General features: G+C 35.0%; 1 protein-coding gene across 1 annotated transcript in view; it reads left to right on the forward strand.

Annotated features, from left to right (window-relative positions):
• Positions 1 to 3,047: 3,047 nt before the first annotated feature.
• The window catches only part of LOC107193582, a 38,342-nt gene continuing 22,761 nt past the window's right edge, over positions 3,048 to 18,628 (forward strand). The window contains exons 1-2 of the mRNA XM_015583055.1: positions 3,048 to 3,135; positions 3,969 to 4,050. Of these exons, the coding sequence (XP_015438541.1) occupies positions 3,982 to 4,050 (69 nt within the window). The 5' untranslated portion in view covers positions 3,048 to 3,135; positions 3,969 to 3,981. The remainder of the gene's footprint in view (positions 3,136 to 3,968; positions 4,051 to 18,628) is intronic.

Below are 18,628 nucleotides of genomic sequence, written 5' to 3' on the forward strand. Positions count from 1 at the left end.
TATTTTCCAGACGTTTACCTACACCTCTTTCTCGCGTTTCAGGCCAACACGGGCCAGCTGACGCTACGATGTTATTACGCACAGAGGGCAGTTTCTGCTGCTTTTCTGTTCTCCTACTACGTGTTTTCTCGTAAATTAGCTCTCTTGGAAAATCGGGTTTCCAACGGTGGAACAACGGAATTTGTGTTCTTCGATACAGTTGCAAGAGAAGTTTAGAAAATTGTAATAAATAACAGGCTGTCTTTGGGTAGCTTGCACGTGATTCGGATGGAAATGAATTAGGACATTGCGATGTGAATTGTAGTCTTCTTTTGCTTTCGTTTTTGAAGCGTACCGTCTTTTTTTAATACTAGAATTATTGAAAATGCACGGGTTTCTATTGGTATTACGTTGGTAAAAGAGACTGACTGTTGAAAATATACAAATCGATGAATTAGTGAAATTTTTTTATTTGTATATTGCAATAAAACTTTGCGAAGGACTCAGAAAATACATTGTTGTGGTATTAGTAATTAATATTAGTTATGTTTATAAGAGTTGACGAACCAGTAATTTTTCTAACTTTGGTAGTTCTAGTGTTAAAATCATTCTTGATATTGTGATTGGTAAAATGACAGTCCTTACGATTTAGTTCAGGACACACTCTAGAATATTTCGATTTGATATTATAGAGGCCTTGTTTAGGGATGGTCATAAATTAAAAGAGAAAATTTTAGTGTAAAAAATTGTGTCAACCTGAGTAAAATTGCGAATAGATTGGCACACATTGTAAGTTGATCACATTCTGGGCGAACAATATTTTTTTATACAAGTTGAGGCTCAAAGTGATCAAGACATTGCATAAAATTTTGTAATGAAATTAGCAAATTATGAAAATTTTTAACTGAAATGCTGTTTTAGGTAATTCTTGGACAAATTAGCACTTGAATCGCTTCGTGCGTTCTAAGAGCATTGAAATCTCAAAGTAGATTAAATGAAATCATTCCTTCAGTATGAAAGTGTTGAAACATTTCTCACTTCACTACGGTCGTTTCTAACATTTTTAAACAAAGTCAGTCCCTTTAAAAATACTTTAATCACTAATATATAAATTTCGAACTGTATGTTTGTTCATAATTTCATTTAATTATGGAGGAATGTATCTGTTAGTTGATTACTCTAGGAATATTTGAATGTTACTACACCAATTATTAGTACTGCGTTAATGTTACTTTTATAACATTAAAATGTCTTATATAGTTGCTGTAGAAAGGTTTATTCGAATGGAAAATTGAAATCCAAGAATTTCCTAAAACAGCGTCCTAGTTGAAAACAAACTATTTATATCTTGAATTTTCATAATTTGTTAATTTTATTCCGAAATGTTATGAAATATTTTGTTTAAAAACCCGAAGGTGACCGTTATATCTTGATAAAAATCAAACATACTAAAAAACATATTATTGCATTATGTATCACTTTTTGATACCATGCAACTATTGTCTAAAATATTTTTTCATAGTCAGTATTATACAAATAATCAAGGTGGTTACGTTAAACGAACTATCCTGTACATCTGATAATAGAAAAATTTACTTATGAACCAGTCGAATACTTAATTACTGAGAGAAATTCAAAGATGTTCTTTCTCTGTCCACGTTTTCGTATCACTCGAGCGAATTAACGTCGAAAATTCCCACAATTATCACAAAATTCCTACTCGCGGCACCCAAAATTCGTATCTGTCGTTCTCACATTCCATTTAACTACCAGCGTTGAATGTACATATACTAAATTAAATTGTATAATAGAATGAAACACATAATACATGGTAGAATTTGGTAAAATATGTTACATAAAATATAAAATTTGTAATAAATTAAAAGTTAATATAAATTACACCAATTGAACTCTGCTGTTCTTCTCACTTACGTATTCTTCATGTTTTGCATGCCTTTGAATAAAATTATTTCAACATTTGAAATGATTGGTTCCTACGAAGTGGAAAATACACAAAAAGTAGGGGTAGAATTTAAACACGTCGGATACTAAAAACAAATATTTAGAAATATCATAACTATCGAAATGTACATATAATCTTCATTTAGGGTCCGATAGACCCGAGGAGAACAGCAGGGTTAAGTAGTCGTAAAATAAGATATCTGGAATCCGTCATTTCGACGGATTCGGTAATTGTAGTGTTAAACTGCTCCCACCCATTCCACCTGGGCCCCACGAAACGTGAAATTTCATTCTCACGAAATCACTCTTTCCACCAACATCAGCGAATTTACGTCGTTCGCCGTGTCGTTTGATCCAGGGCTCGAAAAAAAAGCAGCCCCCATCCCCCGATCAAAAGTCCCCGCGCGCATTCTCCTTGTTTTCGAGAGAACAACGAGCACCGAAAATAAACACGGCTCTCTCCTCCCCGTTCTCTATTTAATGACTCTCGCGCCTCGCTCCGAGCGTCTTTCACCTGTGCTCGAGGAGAGCATCGTACGCCTGTACAGTGAAGGAGGGATAAAGGAAGACCTTTGCGCGGTGGGACAGACGCGTGGAAAGAGAAAGAAAGACAAGCATGTAGGATCGGAGAAAGAAGGAAATGAAAACGGTGGCAGAGAGCGGCTGGACGGAAAGGAAGGGGAAACGTACGGACGGCTCGCGAGCACGGTGGGCCCCTGTTTGGGACCGAGCGTAGAAGGCGGAAGGAGCGTGAGGGGAGAGGGGGGTGAGCGTGTACGGCACGAACGATCGAGATCCGTCAGTAGGTCACTGGGACGTGGCTCGTGGCCGAGACGAGCGTGGCTTGCACCTTCAGTCAGTCCCCGTTGGCCAAGGTAGCCACCTCTGGGCCCCGTCGAGTCGAGTCGCGGCAGACAGACACGCAGTAGTAGTTCCCCCCTTCTTCTTCGTCATTTTTTTTTTCGTCCACCCGAAAAGAAAGGAAGTACGGTGACGCTCGGGCCCGATGAGGAACAACTGACGCGCGACGATCATCAACCGGGGTTATTTCGTGTGATCGACAGCGGTGCTCTTCTTTGGGGGATGAAAAGGATATAAAGAAGGAACAAGAGAAAAAGAAAGGGACACAGGGGTGTTTGGATAGAGGATCGAAGAGGTGGACCTAGTGGTGTCTCGACGAGGAATTCGACAGAGGTGCATCGATTTATCATTCTCATTCGCCCCGTGTTTCGGTTTTCTATCTGTGATTCGTTTCCTGTTCCGCGGGAAGGAATGATATGCCTTTCGTCACGAACTTCTCGTGTAACTTGTTGATCGCAGCGGATCTAATATCCAGCGTCCACTTTGACGTCTGGGGCCCCAGAGTTTTTCCAGTGTTCCACCCTCCGGTCTCCTATCCTTTATCTTTGTACCGGTGTGCGCGAAATTTAATTTTTTCCTTCTTGATTTTTCTATTTTTTTGTTCGATTCTCTCGTCATCCTCCGCCGTTAAAAACTTTATTTCCCAGCCAATTTCCACGGAAACGAAGCTCTACTCCTCGAGGTCTTTGTGTCTCTAGGCGAGCCGGGCGCGGACTTTGAATCCCGCGAGATTGAATTCCCCACTGTTCGTGGATAGGGTTAACTTTTTCTTTCGGCGTTCGCGCGCGTCTTCGTGGGCGAGTTTTTAATTGAGAAGTTCGACTTTTTGGAACGTTGTTTTTGACGAGGCCCGTTGCACAACGCTCTTTTGTGCCTGGCCCGGGACAGTGCACGTGCCACTTGCGCATCCGACTGACTATAAACGGCTGGGCAGCTCATTTGGCCGCCATATTTTTCGTTCGTAATCTGCCAGGAGTCCTGAACTGTGACGCCTTACTAACGTTTCCGTTTACGGGTTCAATTTTAATATGAGCGATCGGATGTGTTTCTTTTACTTATCGATTGAAATGTTGTTTAACGATCGATCCCGTCGATCGTGGGTCAATACATCGAAACGAGTGTTCGCGTGTGGTCACATTGATAGCGAGCACCATTTTTTATTGCAGAGAGGATACTCGCATGATGGAGAGGACGTGGCGGAGTATACGGAAGACAGCTTTAATCTTCTTCCTGCCTTTACTGTTGGCTGTGAGTAAAATTTATTGTTTATATTGTGGTTGAAGGCCGTTTGATATACATGTTAGGCGAATATCGTAACTTATTATTAGACTCCGGATGTTCATGCAAGTATAGATTTGTTAATGTAATTTACAGAATTTGGAATCAGATAAAAGTTTATTTAGTGTATTTATTATTGTACGAGGTTTCAAACAAAATACAGACCTCCAACTTTATCAAACTCTCCACTATACTGAATTCTGATGTGTGTGCAAATATAAATTTTGTTAGTCTAATTTAAAGAAACTGGAATCAGATCAAAATTTATTTAGTAGCTACCTATATTTAGTATTGTACTAGGTACCAAGCAAAATACAAACCTCTTTTAACTTTATCAAACTCTCAACTACACTGAATTCTACCCAATCCTATATGCTATAAATGCATGACATCCGCAGTTGACTTTTTATTCTGTAAAATGAATTTTAATCCACTTAGGACTCATAGTTAGTTTATTATAAACGAAGGAAAAATTATAACAAACGCTTCTTAATTTAATAATTAATATATTTGTGGAAAGTTTAGACTGAATTCACTTGACAAGAGGTTTATCGTCCACTCTGTCCCGAAAGTTGACGATCTTGTCTTCAATGAGTGTTTTAATAATCCGTGCGATCCATCTTGTCACTCGCATTCGTTTTAGCTTCTCCGTCCTTCACCAATTTAATATTTATAACAAGAAAAAAGGAGAAATATTACGCCGATACAACTGCTGCAAAATTACCAGCATCAGTTACGAAGGATTGTTAGCTTCTGGTCTCCAAGGAGACTCTTCGTGAACTTAACTTCTAAACTTCTGAAACTGTCGTCTGCATTCAAGTAATTACAATCCCAGTGATCCTGTCGATGTAGTTCAACTTGGACAGGACTTTTACTTTTTTTATTAATCGTAAACTTTTTTTAATATGATGAAACAATTACAACATGAACAGGCTTTAATCAACTTTCCAGCAGATTTAAACACTCGCACCTGATGCTGTTTAATTCTCATATGGTGACCGGGTCAAGTCTACCCTAGGATATCAAAAACTTCACGTGTCATTTCAGCTTACAGAAACTGATTAAAACCAGTCATTTATAATAATATTGCATAATGCAAATAAGACGACCAGCACATTTTGAAGAAATCACGTTCCAAATCACATGCAAAGACAAATGAATACGGAACTATATCGGGACCCCAGGGCGAGAATGTATTAAGTTTACTTTAATAAAAAAAATGACGTTGTACAATGTTTCCCATATCGAATTTCTCATTCCCTCCTACGGTACAATAAAAATTATCTCGTTCGAAGTTGTTTAGTTTTTAATGAAATAGTATAACAATGGTACATATTAAGTCCATATCTTGTTCCAAGCCAAACAATGTATAGTCTATCACATAGGGGATCTAATGTTCATCATTTCTAGATACGGAGACTTGTCTTAAGTCCATTCAATAGTTCGAAGGTAGTGATTGTTTGTCATTGAATTCTTACCGAACGGTTCCAAAGTCATAAGGTTATTGCACCTTAGATTTGCTTCCCTTCAAACTTTGAAAAGTGTGACTAAATGCACTCTAGATCTGGGGTCCAGGTGAAGATCCAAATGCCGTCATCCATTCGATCATTAAAAACGTTTTCTTAAGGGGTCATGCTCTGTCAGTATCATGTAAGATGGCCGAAAAAAGAGTGTTCTTTAGGAATTTTTTTCTCGAAAACTATAAGACGTTTCTCAAAAAATGTGGTTGTGTTTCAAAGATTGCAGTTTCTAGATTATAAGGTAATTTTTTTATTTAAAAATATTTATTTTTGATCTCCCGGATGTCTCTCCACAAAAAGTGGTCTGCCGTGATCACTAACTTCGTAACGGTTCATCTGAAATAAAAAATTCAGTAAGATTTATGTAATGAAAGAACCAATCTTGTCCTTGAACGCGGGGTTTTTCGAAATATTGATTAGGTACAAAATAGCGGACGTTTTCCTGAAAAAGTGCGATATTCACTTAAAAAATTACTCGTTTTTGGTCAATTAAAAAAAAAGTATGGAACGAACAAAAGAATCCTTGGTTCAAGGACAAGTTTTTCTGATTTGAAATAAGGTGCAGAAGGCTTCATGTAAAAAGACACAGTAGTTTTCGAGAAATATTGATCACCGATTTGAAAAATGTAGTTTCGAGAAAAATGCCTTTAAAGTTTCAAGTCACCCTTACACTTATATAAAATGTTCATTTTTTAACGCCTGTAACTCTGTAATTTTTAATTCGATTACCTTGAAACTTGCACAGAATATTCTCGAGATGTTGTACTTAAAGAAAATGTAGAAAGTGAAAAATCGATTTTTTGAAAATTTTTGACTGAGCATGACCCCATAATTCAGACGATTGTAAATACAAGTTTCTCCCTAGAATATCTTGTGTTCCCACATTTGGGCAATTATCGATGACACTTGTCGATAGAGTATTACCGACGATCACACAGTTTCCCCGAAGTATAGGTTGTGCTGTGGCAAATAATCGATTGCCGCGGTACCACCATCGATATTATTACGTTCTAAGCCACCAATTCATCCTCCAGCGAATGGAGATTGCTACCTAGTGGCTGTTCCCCTCGCACGAAGTGACAGACAGCTCGTACGGGTGACCGTTATGTCGCGCTGCGTAAAACAGGTGAATCTATTGATGCAGTTCGTGTTGTATTGTCGGCTGGATCGTGCTTCCGTTACTGTCGTCGAAATCCTCGAAAATCGATGGACCCTGAAAATTATCGATTATAACATGGGCTACGTTACTTTTGTGTCACTCTGTATTTTTAACGAGATTAACGATAGTTTCCAAGGTAATTATATATATATACATATATGTATATATATACATAGACAAATTTAGTTTACCATTTATGAATTGCCTATGATCTTCAATGATTGACAATCTGTTTCAGTGACAATTTGAACGAGAATATGTAAAAACTCATATGTAGTGAGAATGCATCTGTAAATTTGATAAGTAAATAGATCGATGGATATCGTGCTAGTCTCTTGAAGTAAACTTGAATAATCGATATTGGAATTTCTTTAGTTTATTTATTTTGGGTAACTGTCGTCATTGTGGACATTACAATTCCTCCATCGTTTAGGGTAATATTTGTCAAGCATAAAAAATTGGATATGCAACATTTTTACGATATTCTATATTTTTGTGATTTGTGAGAAACTTCTGTTGACTCTGTTCTAAGAGGGAAACGAAATGGGCGAGTTTCATTCATACACTTGAATGCCTGACAGTTGAATCCCTATTTGCAGAACACACACGTGTCGACTGAGACGCGACGCGACGTTAATGCTTCAGGGGAATCAAGGTAGCCGGGGGGGCCTACTTGTGCCACATATTGTCGTCTGAAGTCTGAAGCCTCAATGAAACGGTTTGCACCCCGAACGGGAATATTCAGTCGTGAATTATTCCTATTCGTCCTATTTCTGTGAGATTAGAGAAATTTTGTAGCAACAAAGTGTACGTGAGATCCTAATTCTTTATTGACTTCTGATTTAATTTGTTGCAAAGGTTGTCTAATTAAAAAAAGTGTCACACTGTAGTAAATGTGAATGTGATGTAGTTTCTATGGGCACACATCTAATGGCTCTACATACAGTAACGGACAAAAAAGTTACTGCTTCATTGATTTTTTTTATTTTTATTATTCCTTAACAACTTATGATCTTAATGTAGTGGCTATTATACAACATTTCATTCTATATCAGAATATATATTAAATAGATACTAAAGTTTTGTTAAAGAATAGCAAGAGTAGAACAAACCTAAAAAGTGGTAAGGTTTTTGTCCGTTACTCTATATGCAGATTTTACCAGTTTTATATTTTTATTTTGATATTTAAATTATTAAAAATGATAAAAGAATTCATAAAATAATCTGGGCAATCGAAGTTCGCGTAAAGATCTGTAGTTTAGTAATTGTATCATTTAGGAATAGTTGTTGCATCTCGCCAATTGCAGAATATATTGCTATATTTTATAATAGTACATGTATTATTATTGTCTTCGTAAACGCAAAAGAGGAAAATCTGACAGAATAGGAGTGATGAAAAGACTAAATGATGAATGTTCTTTCTAAATAATGGGGTCAGGTACGATAGGTTATTCAGAAGATTATTACTAGTGAAATAGATTACAATAATTATGAAAAGAAGAATATTCCAATGGTCCATTAATAATACATTTGGGTAGACGGTTTATTATTGATTACCTATCTAGTTAGACGGTTTTATTTTTTATATTTTGTGTATTAACTTCTAGCAGCTTGTGTTGCACACATTAGAATAACATTATAGAAGCTATATTATATCATTTAATGTCTACAAAAAGTTGAACATTGGTATTATTGATATGATTCATTACATTGTCTCGAAACAGAATTTTGAAGTCATTCTAAAACTGGGGTGGGAAAAAATTAACTATTTGAAATTCATATTAAATGTAATTATTAAACACAAGTTACTGTTTTGTTATTCTAGCTATTGTTTGAAGTCTATACAAATTTTGAAAATATTATGTTGCGGAAAAATAAATGGTCCTTAGAACATGTTAAAATTATTAGTCTTTACATTGCACAATGAAGAGTATTAATCAATAACATAGTTATTAATTGGATAGAGTAATAAAACTTCATACAATTGTAACACTAGAGACATGAACGGTGGCAGGCAATTTTATTCACTGGTGGAACAAGTTACAATAATATTTCTAAAAACCTATTTCTTTAACATTCTATTGATTTGATATTGCACATATTGCATCTCTGAAACATACACATTTATTTTTCATTAACCAATAATTGCTACATGGAAAGCTGTCAATAATCTTTTCATAATTCAGAATTGTTCTGAAATAGATGAACGACTTTAGTTTCTTTCCGGTCGTTTCAGTAAAGGCACTTTGATATTCTATTAAAAAGAAATTCGATGCAAACTTTAGCCGACCTTCGTTCTTTTATTGTTTAATCAGACCGAGTCCAGGGCCAATGGATATTTTATTCACGAGAAAACATTTCGTTTTTGTTTCGAGTGTGACAGCTCGCTCGTAGAGACGGCGACCTGATTGGTTGTAAAAGGTTTAATACAAGAAAATACACGGTTGATGGTTCTGCTTGCATACTACACTCAACTGTAGATGTATTGCACTCTACAGACGATAATTCTACACCGTGCGGATCAACACGATTGCCAGACATCCGTGTAAATTCGTTACGGAATTACAGCAATTAAATCTTTCGTGAATTCATGGATATTTTTCAGACTATAAATACGAATATATAAATCGAGGAAGCGTGCGATGTTTTCATTATTTGTACTAATTAAATTGTTCGACGATGTTGTTTTTGGACAACGTAAGTGCTCGCGTTGATTGCTAAAGAGATTTTATCACGAGATGATTCCAGTATTTTGTAGTCAAATTTTAATTGAATCGATATTGTCTTTTATGTTTTCAATCTTATTTGCATATTGGACGTATGTTACAATTATAATTTACATTATCAATTGTTATATTATAATTGCTATATAACAATTACAGTATAATTGTTAAATTTGTATTTCGTTCCAATATCTCCACAGACAGAATAGTTTCTCCTCTCTGTAAACAGTAAGAAACTTTGACACATAAAAATATAGTAAGTACGTTTTAAACATAAACTAATGTTTCTAGTAAACTACTAAGATTTTAATGCGTTATTTTTAAATTTAGTATATATGAAATTAAACTCCGAATTAAGCTATTTTCATATTGCATACTAAAACTGACCAATGTAATTAAAAGAAAGTCTAATATCAATGTAGAAACTTTTGTTTTATAATAAACACTTTATTATTATTAGAAGTATAAAACAAATTCTTTAAGAAAAATGAAAAATTTAGAACACTTGATCACGTTTATGTATACTTAGTTGTAATAAATCTCTGCCCTGAGGAATTTGATTAACTTTGTAAGGGAAACACAAGATTGTGGATATAATTAATAGATCCAATTGCAGATTTGGGTATATCACAGATGTATAGATTACTGGGATAATTATAACATTACGTCATGACATGCAGTTATTTCGGTTACGATCTAGAGCATTCTATCGTAAAATTAAATTAATTCATTAACTAATTTTCTATAAAAATTCATCAATTTGCACTGTAAAGCACAGTGACGTGAAGCCTCTGTATAAAGCTTAACAACATCGTTAACCTTAAACTAACGAAATCCTAAATGAAGCTATTAAATTGATTAACTCTTTCATTTCTATACAGACTTCTTTCGATTATCGTCTGGCTTGTTTTACACGATTGTTGTCTATGCGTTATCCCAACCACTGGGGGGTGTGGAATCTATCAACCGCATACTTTGTTGCTCCTCCGCTTTTATTGCCGAAGTTCGGGCTTTAGGCAAAAAACGAATTTACGAGGGTCTGTAGCATTTCTCCCTATAAGATTATTGTCCCGGCGCGGACCCCAGTTCGGGACGATAATCGAGAGGAGTCTGTATGTAATTTTTTTTCAAGCTAATTCTTTCAATTCATTTCCAATTTTAATCGAAACTATTCACCAAACATTCCCGGCGTAATCATATTTTATAATGTATGTATTTGTTCAATTAATTATTGTAATACATATAGCACAGAAAGAATATTATATTTATAAATGCAAAGGGGGAAAATCTGTACGAACAAGAGTAACGAATCGAGAAATTCTAAATGATGATGTTCTCCCTAAATAATGGGGTCAGTTACGATTAATGATTCTGAAGATTACTATTGATGAAACAAATTACCGTAAGTAAGAAAACAAAAACACCTACTCGAATTTATTCATTAAACTAAAGCCACTGTACAAAGTTTAGTAACCAATTCAATTTAATTATTCAATTTGTTTAATTAATTTTCAATTCTAATTAAAATTACTATTATTATTTATTATTTATTTTAATCATAGATATTAGTGTACACAAGTAGGAACGTTGCAAGATCCTCACGAACTCTTACGTACTAACATGGTATTGGCTGGCGGGCAGGTGTCTGGTCTCGCGAAGGCCCTAATAGTCTCGTCCCCTTAAACCACGGAGACATGAATGAATGGAAACGCCTAGCCTAGCCTAGCAGGCGCGACGTAGGTACACACACGCACGCATACATACTGTGTGCCCCGCAAACGAATACACCGCGCACGGTATTCAGTGTTAACTATATGGCGAGCAGCCGAAGCGAAGATAGTAGGTCATCACGCGCCGGACGCGTTGCCCTCTTTCGACTATACTCTCTAGACGATCTTCTTTCCTCCATCGGCCGCTCTTGATCGTGTCCTCTCTCGCTCCGCCACCCCCCCCCCTTCCACCAACAACTGTTTCCCTCTTTCTCTGTCAAGGGAACGGGCCCGCGATACGATATATAGCGGGTCAGATTCTAGTCGAGTTCCAGCCAAGGATTGACTTCTTTTCCATTGGCAGCTTTCTTTCCTGAGAAACGTCTCGCCCTGTTTTCGTGCTGCCTGTGTTCCGTCTCGGCTCGACTCGGCCCGCCGGCGTCATGCCTCGTTTCCGATCTTGTCGGGTCTTTAACGCGAAATGGTACCACTTGTCACCGGTCTCGATCCGCGATCACTCCCCTTTTGCCGGTGAAAAAAGATCAACCATGGGAGTTAATAGAGCGGGGTCATTAGAGACTCGTAATTTGAACATTTTGTTCTTCAATTCTTTAGAGGAAAGTAGTCAAGTATCATTTTGTTTTTCGAATGTCATTCTTCCAAGATCACAATTGCACATATATACATTTACAAAATGAAAGATTTTTATGGGTCAAATAAGGGTTATTATCAGTCATATATTTAGGTTCTATTTAGGAGTATTCATAGTCTTCTATTTCTAATTTTATGAACAATTTTCAGTATTGAACTAACATTATAAACACACGAATTGAAGCTAATATGGAATAGGTACTCAAATATGGAACATTGATATCAAAGTATTTTCATGGAAAACAAATAGAAAAATAATTTTATTCTTCTTATTGATTAAGACACTTTGTAAAAGAATAAATACAAGGTAGCTATTAGGAATAATCAGATACCTATGTGTCAAACTCTGCACCAGCACTTTGGCTATACATATTCTATATTTTGAATTTCACAAAGTTAAAAGCACTGTTTTGTAACAAAAATCGCATAGCTCGAGAAATATTTATGAATGTCACAGGCAGGTATGTCAACAACAGCAAAAGAAAAAAAAACAAGTAAGCATGGTGAAGTAATAACCAACACGAATAATACATCAAATTTACGCATTGTCATATGTTTTCGAACACCAGAAAAACAAAACGATCCTGCCATGTCACTAACCTTTGCTCGATTGACAAGTAACAACGTGTGCAGTGCCAAAGAGAGTGAGGGAGATAGCCTACAGCCGTATTTGAAAGATAATCATTTGTCAGATGTTTAAAAATGGCACTATTCCATATTAGATATACTGTGCCATATTTGACCATTTTTCTCTAACACTGGAATTACCAAAGCAGTCGAAATGACTGGTTAGTTTAGAAATATTTCATTTTCTTAGATCTTTGACAAGTTTTATTGCAATTTGCAAATGAAGAAATGAGACAATTTGCAGTATGTTTTCGAAAGTTTATCACGTGTATGGACGTGATAGAAATGTCTATACGTTTATCGTTAGTAGTTCTAATGTTAATAGCTATATAAGAATGTTTGTTTATAAATATGCGGTTCGTGAATACGTTTTGACATCACCATATGTCGAAATAGTAATCTCACTAAATTTTGTTAATCTTTTTATTATTATGCAAGTAATTCACACTGTTAATAATTTCATTCTTACATATTGCAAGCGTATCTTTTATCTTTCCATTCTGATACAAGACTATTACAAATGAAACAAAATAATTAAATTTTTAAATCGTTTTTTATATATGTGTGCGGCGAGATTTTATTATTGGTCATCAATGAGTTCATCGTTTATTGGGTCGTCATCTGAAAGTTATAATTACAAGCAGTTCATTGTCTTTTTCGAATAGTTTTTATCTTTAGATGTTTGACCGCAATGATTTCCATTTAATAATTTTTTTAATATATTCGGATATGAATAATGTTTCATAACTATGATTACTTGAAAGAACGATTAACATAGGAAGTTATGGCCAATTCGGTAAAATTGAAAGTATTCGACTGAAGCGTAAATTAGAAAAGGATTTACAGATGTGTCCACAGAAAATTTATACAAACTGATTTAGTGGGCACTTGAAAATATAATTTTTTTTCTCTGATGTTTTAGAGTTGTTAAAACTAACCAATAATTGCAGTTATCATACAACGTATTTACAAATCTGTATTTCGACAATCATCCAAATGACAATGATATTGGGTGTATTAAAAAGATTTTTGCTACATATAAATAAATAAAGATCCCTTTACACTTCGATTAAACAAAATTCTACTATTGTACACAATTCTACTTATTTCGTAGAGTGCACCAAAGTAAACCTACTGTCTTTTAATTAAGAATTTTTACAGTTACAAATATTAGAACATTTACACTACGAGAAGTCTGTAAAATATTTGAATAACGTTTAAGTATATAAACTTTATATTTGAATATTTAGATTTGTAACTGAATAGAATAAACATACAGTAATTCCTCGATGAATGCGGCACGAGCAATGGTACCCTTTCCACTACTGGGGGAGTCCTCCTCTTGAATCAATCAAAACAGAGTAAACCGAAGGTAAGCAGAGGCACGGTTTCGGGCAAAAGACAAATTTACGAATGCTCCGAAACGGACCCGAGTATGTCGCACTTATCGAGACATTACTGTAATGAGTATAAATAAATACTTACGACAAGCATCACAGTAAGTAAACACTTTGCTGCACATTTTCCTGATACACAATAATCAACTTTAATTTCCACTGTTCGCCACTGCCACCGTATAAATTCAAATGTTTCGCGCTTAACCGCAACGCTCGTCCATTTTGTCAAGTAGCGAGATATTACTCGAAAACGTAATAGATTGTAACTGTCTAACGTGCCTGAGAACACGATGCAATTTCGTTTAATGAAACACAATTTAAAATCGGACTGTTGACAACGGAACTGTGCCTGACGTGTCGCGGAGGAAATTAGATTACGCTGAAATATGCTACGGAGAATTAATGCAAACACCCCGAACAGTCGGGTGTAAACCGTGAAAAATGCGCCCAGCCGCATATTTTCATTTGACTATGAGTTCAGCTGTCGCGACAGGTCAAGGAACCCACTTCACCTTTTCGTTTCGGGAAATTGGAAAAGATTTGCGGGCAATTGCCATCGTTAAACGTCTTTCCCGATAGTTAATATTTTTTCTGAATAGCAGAAAATTAAATAGCCTACGTTGGCTTATTGTATAAATTTCTGTCATAGTGAGATTCAATTTAGCTTTTATATATATTTTGTTTTTTACGTTTCACCCTTGAAGCAGAAAGAAGAATAAAATATATACAGTGGGTAACAAAAGTATCTGCACGAATCCACTTTTGGAAAATAATTTTGTAGAGACCTAGATTATATTATAAAAATTTCCACACCTTCTTCTAATTTAAATGTCTCAAAGTTTCAAACAACATATTTTTTATTATTATATAGTCTTTGTTCTGGTATATATGTTCGTTATAAAAGACCTAATTGGTCAAATACTGTTTTTATCCATTGTATTAAAATATACGTTTCATTGATAAAGATTGGTGAAGATTGATGACGATTCAGCTGTTTATGTCAAACAAAATTGACAGTTGTTGTTAATAAATTTACCAATACTTCTTGGTGTTATTGTACTCTTATTCTTATTTGATACTCGGTATTATTAATTTATTATGATATGTCCATCGAAACACGTTTACTGTCATAGTATCGAATCGTTTAAGTCAGAAACTTGAATATTCATAGGAAATACCATTTTCAATTTTGATATAATATTTCACTACAAAATTTAATATTTCAATGTACAATATTAATGTAATATTAAAAATACAGCATGTGTACTCTGATTGCAAACTATTTACATGGTCCAAGTTCTTAACATTTAATCACTTTTATATTCGTTAATTTATTCAATCTTAAATATCTATATGTGACAGTAGTTTCCATTCGGAATGTTGCTTTGCTTCTTCTAGAATTTGTCTACAATATTAATTTTTTAAATAGTCGTATTGCATTTACAGTTACTACAATAATCATTCAGTTATGTACACTTTTTAATTTATCTTACGCGATGAAATTCAAGTACAGTGTCTTGCATGACCAGAAGCTGCTCAGAGCTACTGTACGACTGGTGTTTAAAGAGAAATGCAAAGGATAGTGAAAACTGATGATTTGGAATAGTTTTCGTAACTGTGGCCAGACCACATTCCGATAACCTTTCTCTTGATTTCGTAATTTGAGATCATTGTGGTGATTCCACCAGACTGTCGATCTAAATCCCTTAATGACAAATATTCAGCTCGTAACATAATTATATACTAACCTCAATTAATGATATTTTCTTTAAGGGGGCACTCGGGTGACAATTAACTGCCAGTAATTTTCCAGACAAATTTTGGAAAATACGTATTTTTATGTAATTTTTTACGTTGAATTCAATTATGTAAGAATTAGTATTGTAAATAAATGTTTTCATAATTCGAGAAAAACAATTTCGAAACAATTGTCGGTCCGTAGCATCCATACCCTTTTTTCTTCACTACCATATATATGTATACACTACAAAAGAAATTTCAGCTCAAAAACTTAATTTTTGTCAAAGTTATTCTAATTTTACGATGAATTATTTACAATTTACAGTATAGCTTCTACGTTTCACGCAAGATACGTAGTAACTGAAAACAATCTGCTCTGTATATTGGACCTTCTTCTTCATGTATGACCCTTTCTCTTCTTAATTGTGCAATTCGTATAATGTTCCTTAGACGTTTATATCTTGCCTGTGTTAGTGAAGAAATAACGGTATGGATTTTACGATCTGATGATTATATTTGAAATTTCTTTTTAAATTATGGACGAAACTTATTTACAAGATTAATTCTTACATGACTGAATTCAGCGTAAAAAATGACATAGGAATAAGTATTTTCAAAATTTTATCTGGAAAATTACTGGTAGTTGATTTCCACCTGAATGCCACCCCCCCTCCCAGGCTTTGTATATTGCCAACTGTGAGCTGTGCTTCATCTTGTTTACAACATCTATAACTCCGTTAATTTTATGAATTCGGGAAAGTCCTTCTGCAGGCATATTCTCCAAAACCTACACTCTCAGAAAATGTAACAAAACAGAAAAACTAATTTTTCGAAAGATCTAGATTAGAATATCCCCTCACCTTCATTCAATGGTAAAAAATGAATACAACGAAGAGATAAATAATTAAATTTGAAAATTAAATGAAGTCTCAGCTAAATTTACCTACACATGGCAGAATAACATCAATTCTTACGGGAAAAATGTATCTAATTGATACAAGGGACGGATAAGGGTTAAAAGAAAAATAGCCGAGACACCGATAAACATGATTTTCCCGTCAGTTTCGCGAAACAGTTTCTACAGACGAAGAAACGGTGCACAGTGGCCGTAGAGCGTAGGACAGACATTTATGCGCGTAAATGCGCGGTCGTTTCGCATAGCAGTACAAACGTGCAGTGTTCTTTAATTAAAATCCCACCCCGCGCGTACTCGTCAACAAAAGACGGCACACTCGCTATGGTTCTCAGCCTGATTCCCACGACTGGAGCCTCCGCTATGATCGCCTTGTTGTAATTAGATCGTCTCCGTTTTTTTTCTGTCCGGAAATCACGTTTTCGGCCGGAAACAACGGATATGATCCTCTAGTCGCACTTGTTCATCAACCGATGCTCTTCTCGAATGGAAAACTATCACTATAAATTGTTTAACCCTTAAGTAGGCAAATTGGGTTACAAACACTTCAATTTAAGTATTTCGCTTTTCTTTTTGTAAAAATAATAAACTGTAATTATCAAACTGATTTATTTGTATTTTGTAATACCTCTTGGTTTACCTAGATTTTCAAAAAAAATTTGGGGTCACATCTGCGTTAATTTATTTATTTAGATTTGTTTCTTGTAAACGTAATACACATGAATTATAAAATTGATGCGTTCTTATTTTTTAATACAATAGATCATGGTTTACTTACATTTTGAAAAGAAATGTAGGGTCCCTGCGGACCCCAAACGCCCACTTGTGATTTTGCCAGCAGAACTGTCGAAAATGAACGAGTTTCTGTTTCTATCACGTTGATAAATGAGATAAGCTTGTTGAAAATATGTAAATCGATAAATTAGCACTCTTCTTCACGTGTACAGGGTGTCTCCAATTTAAACGTCAAAACTTCGATAACGTGTGGGAAATCGATAAGAAATAACGTCCTTTGGAGATTTGCTCGTTTTTACTCCATTTTGGAGGAAATCACAAAAATTGCAACTCGTGATATTTGGTGCACTGCAGGCTACGATTCAATCTTTCTGTTGATTTCTTGAGATGATGTGGAAAATGAACATTTTTATTTCTTTTTTTGTGGCTTTCTCCCAAATGAAACAAAAACGAGCAAATCTCTAAATGACTCTTTTTTTTAGATTATCGGTCGCCTACACGCTTCCGAAGTTTTGACATTTAATTTGAGGATACCCTGTATATGGCACTAAAGTTTGCAAAGAGTCTCAGAATATACATTTACGACATTTGAATAATTTTTATAAGAATTTTCAGTCGTTTTGACTGTTTTAATAGTTCCAATATCGATCACGCTCGGCTTATCGAACAAGCTCGCTCGTTAGGCTATTAAGTCGTTCTGATTGTTACAATTGTCGTCGTGAGAATTTCTGTGACATAATGCATTACGCTGATACTACGGTAATTGGAAGCTTTATAATGGTATTAATAATTATTACGTCGTGAATATAGGAAAACCCTTTCTGTTTTTATTAATGACGTATTCCCTGGTCTGTGCTTGCCTTTATATTATCATTATGTGGCTGCCATTACGTTATTTCCAATGAACAGTAATGCGTTGCGAAGTATATCGAATTTTTCTGTGAATTAATTACTGCCAATGTACTGGATGGTTTTATGCTGTTTAAGATTATATTTTTATCTAATATTATGACTATTATATTTTTCGAAACGAGATTCTCGATTAAAGTTTTGTAGATGAAAAGATCTTTCTATGAAACAGTCGTTTCAAATTTAATTTTGGAAAAATTGTAGGAATTGTGTAAACATTTTTATTACGGAAGATTTTAGAAACTTCGAGGCAAATATATACACGGTGTCCCAAAATCGCGGTACACTCGGTAAGGTGGTAATTCTACATGGGAAAATTAGTCAAAATATGAAGAATATTATTTTTTCAGTTAAGGCTTCGTTTTCGAGAAATTTGTGTTTGAAAATTCATCTATGATATATTACGTGCTGGCAATAAGTAGAAACGGCCTGCAATAAACAGACGCCATACCCATGTTCTATTCT

Source organism: Dufourea novaeangliae, unplaced genomic scaffold (assembly GCF_001272555.1).
Source record: "Dufourea novaeangliae isolate 0120121106 unplaced genomic scaffold, ASM127255v1 scaffold6, whole genome shotgun sequence".
Classification (NCBI taxonomy): Eukaryota; Metazoa; Arthropoda; class Insecta; order Hymenoptera; family Halictidae; genus Dufourea; species Dufourea novaeangliae.